The following is a 6,959-nucleotide window of genomic DNA, read 5'->3' on the forward strand; positions in this document are numbered from 1 at the left end:
TATTCAGTACTCCAACACCACAGTTCAAAGACATCAATTCTTTTTCTGTCATCCTTATTCATAGTCCAGCCTGCAGAGGTATAGCAAGTGATTGAAAAGACCACAGCCTAATTCAGGCACATCTTGGTCTTCAAACTAACATCATTGCTCCTCAGTGTTTTGGAAAGGTCCCTGCCAGCCAACTTGCCCAATGCAATATGTCTCCTGATCACCTGATTCTTGGTACCAAGAATGCTGATTATGGACCCAAGTAAGATGCAATCTTTGACAATTTCAATCTTTTCTCCATCTATCATGTTATTGTTTATCGGTCTGGTGGTGAGGATTTTTGTCATCTTGTTGAGATGCAATTCATATGTAAGGCTGTATCTTTGATCTTCTGCAGCATGAATTTCAAGTCCTCCTTTCTTTCAGCAAGCAAAGTTGTGTCATCTGTATAATGCAGGATGTTAATGAGTCTTCCTCTGATCCTAGTATCACATTCTTCTTCAGTAAGTTCAGCTTCTTGAATTATTTGCTCAGTGTACAGACTGAATAAATATGAAGAAAGGATTCAGCCCTGGCATACACCTTTCCTGATTTTAAACCATGCAGTGTTTCATTGCTCTCTTTGGACAACAGCTTCTTGGTCTAGATATACATATATAATTAAGTCTTCTGGGATACCCATTTTTCTCAATATTAGCCATAGCTTGTTATGGTCCACATAGTCAATTGCCTGTGCACATTTTTTAAAAACGTGTATTAAATCTTTTATTAATTGACATTTCGTGGAAGGAGGAGTGGCGTCCACTTCCATAACAGCTTGCCTCCGGAAACCCTATGAACCTGGAGAGAGGATGAAAGGCACCCAAGCATCGAGGACTCTCCTTCATAGGGTCGCTATGAATCGCCTGCATCTCGATGGCACTTAACAACAACAACAACAACAATTGACATTTAGAGGAATCACAATAATATATTTATAATATAATAATACATGTACTACATATTTTAAAAACCTTTGGTTTGTGTTATTTTAACAGCTTATAGAGAAATTTCAAAGTTAGACAACACACCATTTTTCCTTTAGTTACCAGAATATTAATATTGTCTTCATATTTATTCCAGGAAATAAAAACTTACTTTGCTTTTCCTAAGCTGCTGCTTCCTGCTGCTTCTGGAAGACAATTCTCTTTCTCTGAATCTTTAGAGGACAGACTGAAGAATTCTCTAATTCCTTTTTGCCATTTGGGAGTTGGACGCACACAAACTGGATTCCCTCCTGCATACTTATTTTCAGCTGTAACACGGAAACAAATTAAATAATTAAGAATGCAATTGCCATCAGTAGTGGAGAGGGGGCAGATCCATCAAGGATTTAATTTCTCTCTTTAATATTAAGTTCTCAAGGGCATTATTACATCCACCTTAAAATTAGAAAATGTAACATAATAAAGCTGTACTCAGTCAATAAAGCTGAATTTGATAATGGCCCTTTAGCCTAGAAAAATGGTATTAACAATTTTAACTGCTGAAAAATATTTTCCATGTTTTTTCCACAAACTGCTATTCAAATATTCTTACTCTAATACAGAAGTTTGCCATTTAATACACTTTTTTCTTAATATAAAGGTGGCAACATGTGTTATCAACTGTCAGATTTTTACTTAATAATTAAAGGTTACTTAGAGTACATACAAGATGCACAGTTAAGTACATAGCAATGTAAGTTTCTCACAAACTGGCTCCATTTTCCAAAACACATGGCTACTTTCTCTCCAGCTCCTAAAGGAAATACAATTTCAAATTATCTTTCAAAAGTAAGAAATAAAAAACTGAGGGGAAAATCCCTGCTTCTTCATAAAAATAAACAGAAGACCAATAGGAACAAATTATTGAATTACTATATGTATCTATTGTTTTATACCACTTTCTCTCAAATTCTATTTTTTACACAAACTTATAAACATTACTTCCATACAGACTGCATGAAGTTATATTGCATGTACTTTAAAAAAAATATACAAAAAGCCTTTAAAAAATATGATCCTGAGCAACAATTTTGAAAAATACTACTACCTAACTTGGGAGAGACTGCATAACCATATGCTTGGTGAACTAACTCAGTCTCATAAGGACAGATACTGCAGTAGAGCATTATTGTAAAAATAAAAAGATAACTAGTAAAATGTGTATGGGAGTCCAAGGAGGAAAGGGAGCAGAGGGATGAGGATAGGTGGGGGGAAGTCACAGGGTCACACAATTTGGTGAATGGAGGGAGAGGGTAAAGGAAATGGGAAAGATCCAGCAGAAACCTGGAAAGACAGTGTAAGGTGGACATAGTCCAATGGTAATTAACTTTATAAAGCACAATGTATGGGAATGATTGTATGAAACATAATGTCAATGAAGGAAGGTGTGGTGAGGGAAACTGCTTTAAAAATAAACAAAACAAAACAAAATTAACTAACTAACTAACTAAATAAATAAAATCCTTTGGCTTGTTTGCCTTCCAGAAATTTGTGGAAATGTTTTTACCACTAGAAAGTGGTACAGTACAGGATTCAATTCCAGTTGTACTGATTTAGCTGTGTGACCTTTACAAGTTCTATAACCCAGGATTGAATGCCCTCATCTTTATAAGGACATTACCAATTTTAAAAACTGTTTACTGGTATTAAAAGTAGAAATGTGTGAACTGCTTAAAAAGGTACCTCATATATATGCTGCCTAGAGCATATTCATGAGGTCCTGTTCTTTTTTTTCTGGTTATTCCTTCAGACCAGACAATGAGATGTGGTATTTAGTCAATTCTGAATGGGATTTAGTCAAGAAGTTTGTTGTTATTTGTGGCCCTTGAATGAATGAATTCTAATTCATGACAACCCACATGCAGAATAGAACTGCTCTGCAGGGTTTTCAGGATTGTGACATTTTGAAATATTTCTAGGCCTGTCTTCTGAGGTAAATTTGTAGTGGGTTCTAACTATCAGCCTTTGGGCTAGGAGTTGAGCACTTAATTATTTGCGTCACACAGGTATAAGTTCTCAAGATTATGAACGAGACTCTGAATGAGTCTTTAAGGTAAATTTGTAGATAGGTTAAATAGTTCTTATTTAGCCTTACTTTCACTCACTCACTCACTCACTCACTCACTCACTCACTCTCTCATTGCTAGGTGACACTTTTGTCAAGTTCTGAGCTGCTAGTGGACTCCAACTTCCAGAGATGCCTGTTCTTTGGGTTAGTACAGCTCCATAGGGACCAGGCAACTAGCATTCCTTAGCCTTACTTTAACCAAGATGAACCTACTGCCATGGAATAGATTCTGACTCATAGCAAGTTTGAGATTGTAACTCTTCCTCTTGTCAAGTGACTAGGAGATTTGAACTGCAACCTTACTGCTAGCAGGCCAAAGCACTACCTGCTGCTCTACCAAAGCTCCTTCAAAAAGGAACTCATCCAATATTATTCAAAATGGTTGACTCTGGAGAACATTATGCTGAGTGAAATATCCCAGTCACAAAAGGACAAATATTGCATGATGCCACTGTTGTAGAATGGGACTAACCTCGGGGTTGGGGAGAGACTGAGTAAGATGGGTTCAATAATGTATACTGCACTGAAACAGAGGAGGGAGAAAACTGTTTAAAAGAGATATGTGACTAGGTATTTCTGTCATCACAGGAGTCTAGAGCGATGGCTACATGGTGGAGGGGACCTGGGGGAGGGTTTGTAAAACAATGAAAGAATCTTTTCTTTTACTTTTCCATAATTTTTGACTCATGTACTTATAACTTGTTAAATTTGTGTCTTCTAGGTTGCAACACCCCCATGATAACATCTTCAAGGATATGAACATGTACGGCTAAGCACAATTAATAACAGTGCATCTAAATTCCAAAATCAATCTCCATAATAGTCTATGTGTTTCCTACTGCCAAAAGGGCCCTTTAGAGTAGTGAGAGAAGATCTTCACCCTGAAACCCACAGTGTCCCTTTTCAGCAGGAAGTAGCTAAGAGAATACGCCATCCCCTTTTCCTTATGACTCAGGGTGAAGTCTCTCTCAGGGAGGAATGATAGGGAATGGCAAAGGACACACTGACAAAGGAGATTAATCAGAACTGGCTTTGACAAGCACTGTGGCAATTGGACAATTAAAACAGACATTCGGAGGGCGGGGGAAGAAGAACAAATTGGGGAAGAGGGTAGAGAGAATGGTACAGCAATGAAGAAATGAAAACCCAAAATCCCTGTAAATGTTCATTAATACTAATAAAACTTAATAATTAAAAAAAAAAAAGAGTTCTGGTGGTAGTGTGGGCTGCTATCCAAAACCTCCTTCATTGTCCTGGGGTAAAAACAAACTCACTGCTGAACCATCATTGGGTTTTCAGAGGTTGTGTATCACACAGAAGGAAAGAAATTGTCCACCTTTCTCCCCTGGAGCAGCTGGTGGATTCAAAGCACCCTGCTTTGGATTGGCAGTTTAACATCCTATTCATTAGGCCACCAGAGATCCCTTAAAAAACTCCTTTTTAAAATTTTTGCTAACCAAAGATCAGCAGTTCAAACCCATACTGGTCTTCTTAAGATTTGCAGCCTCTCGAAAGAGCTGATGGCTCCAGCAGCACCAACTTCAAGACTGCAAAGTTAGTTAGGAGCAGGTGTTTCATATCTTCAGAGAGTTTGTGCAAGAGGATATGAAAGTACAGAATCTGAATCTTCTGCCAGCAGATCCAGGACACCCTAGAGGACTTGGGGTTATTTAGGAGACAGGAGGTGACCAGCAACTCACTCCTCTTTGTGCAGGATCACTGGCATGGCACTAGCATGCTGTTCATTGACCTTGCAAGGACTATGCCCCTCCTCAGCAGCCAGACACAGGCTACCCTGGGAGAGTACAACCATTAGGAAGGTTATTTGCTTTCTCTTGAAATTGATATCTCTTTGAATATCAATCTCATTGGCATTCTGACCAGCTTGGACAGCGAGATGAAGCTATGTCTCTTGGCTCCACAGTGGTCAAACAAGCAGTGCATAAGAGAGATAGAAACCTTTTCCCCATCCAGCTCCAACCTTAGTTGATTGCTATGGTCCTGCAGCACCAAGTGACAACCTGGGGCTGTTCAGCAGATGCAGTGGGTGGGGTCTGCAGTCTCAAAGCCAAATGATACTAGTATTCAGGGACAGGGGACAATAGGTTGCTTCCTCAGACTGGTTCTTCTGAGGAGGTTGTCCAGATTTCCAGGGGGACCAGACCATTCATTTTAATTTGCAGGCACTGCAAGGCCAATGTGTCCAGCCTCACATATTACAATGCACTCTCCTTCCCAATAAAACTCAAAGATTCACCTTCCCCATCCTCCAAAAACAACAGAAACACTTTCATAGCCTCAGAAGCTAATGGAAAGGCACCATTAGTTAGAATCAACTCAATTGCAGCGGGTTTTGTTTGGTTTAGGTTTTAATGCCAAGAGAGGTTCTAAATCTTTTCAATGATTTGTAAGCTGTACATATACCAAGAGAAAGTGACTGTGATGAAGAACTTGGTGAGAGTAGGTTCAAGGAGCTTCTGATAGTTCTGGGCTGCTATCTGAAAGGTGGATATTCTCTAGAAAAACAGGAGGCAATTTCCTCCAGGGAAGGTTGACAGTCTCAGGAACCCAATGGAGAGTCACCATGAGTCAAAATCAGCCCATCTACCATTGAGGGAGCTCTGATGGCCTACTAGTAAGGAGCTGTGCTGCCATTCCAAATGCATGCAGTTTTAATCCAGTGGGTTCCATTTCCTTTCACTTATGGGTTGGTTCTGTCATTGTAAGGTGATAACAAATTTACAAAATAGTCGGTTGTAACTCAAGATAGGCTATGAATAAATTTTTCAAAAACTTTTACTATTCCCTTTTAGATAAAGTAACTGAGATTTTCTAATAAAACATTTAAAATAAGGTGAAGTTTGAATTAATCTGAAAGTCCATTAAATATTAAAAGCCCTTTGTGTTCCTATGAAATTACTCTTCCTATCTGCTTAACTTCCTCCTAAAAGGAATAAAGCACAGTTTCTTTCTCCTCCTCGCCCCAAACAGAAGGACTAGATGAAGCAATTCCCCCTACTTGGATTCTCCTATTTTCCGTAAGAGAGGTCAGAAACTACAAGCTGGAAAGCACACACAGACACCATAATTGAAATGGGGAGGGGAAAAAAATGAAGGGAGGAAAGAGCAAAAGAATGAAAAATGTGCATAAACAACGGAAAAACGTTTACACTAAACAATGAGACCAGCACTTTTGATTATGGTGCTGATTCTTGAACTAGGGCAGGAGCACTTAAATATATTCAAATGTACATATGGATATTAAGACAAAAACAACCAAACACTAAAACTGGACATTTAAAACATGTTTGAAGTTAAAATTATGTCATCCCTAACACCACAAGATTCTCTTCCATGGAACCCTTAGCCCTCCAAAAATACCAAGGCTCCCTCAGATCAAAGAACAAGGAAATAATAGCTCTTTGATTTGAGGACGTAAGGCCACAAGGCAAATAAACTCCAAGGCAAATTGGAGGTTGATGAACGTGCGAGCCACAAGGACTGGGCACCTGGCTTGACCCCCTTTCGAGAAAGAGTTCCTCTAAAACCAGGGACTTGTAGAGACATATTTTACCTTTCCGTGATGAAAGAGGCGTGGAGCTGGTGGCAGAACAGGGGGAGACAGGCACTTTCCTGGGGGCTCGAGCAACCACCACTGTCAAGAAAGGCAAAGGAAGGGGTTAAGAGGGAAAGGAGGTTCTACTACTGGGCCTCAGAACCATGTTCTCACCATTCAGCAATCCAAAATCTTGAAAGGAGAGCCTAGAGATCCTAATCAGCAAATCACCACCGCCATCACACACACACACACACACACACACACACACACCGCTGCCGGACTTCGGACTTCACACACACACACACACACACACACACAC

The 6,959-nt window shown here is 39.4% G+C and overlaps 1 protein-coding gene across 1 annotated transcript in view; it reads right to left on the minus strand.

Annotated features, from left to right (window-relative positions):
* Positions 1 to 1,121: 1,121 nt before the first annotated feature.
* Positions 1,122 to 6,959, minus strand: part of KIAA0101 (KIAA0101 ortholog) — a 6,063-nt gene continuing 225 nt past the window's right edge. The window contains exons 2-3 of the mRNA XM_006899624.1: positions 6,656 to 6,736; positions 1,122 to 1,282 (exon numbers count right to left, since the gene is read on the minus strand). Of these exons, the coding sequence (XP_006899686.1) occupies positions 1,122 to 1,282; positions 6,656 to 6,736 (242 nt within the window). The remainder of the gene's footprint in view (positions 1,283 to 6,655; positions 6,737 to 6,959) is intronic.

Source organism: Elephantulus edwardii, unplaced genomic scaffold, assembly GCF_000299155.1.
Source record: "Elephantulus edwardii isolate Elephantulus edwardi_28Jun2011 unplaced genomic scaffold, EleEdw1.0 scaffold00263, whole genome shotgun sequence".
Classification (NCBI taxonomy): Eukaryota; Metazoa; Chordata; class Mammalia; order Macroscelidea; family Macroscelididae; genus Elephantulus; species Elephantulus edwardii.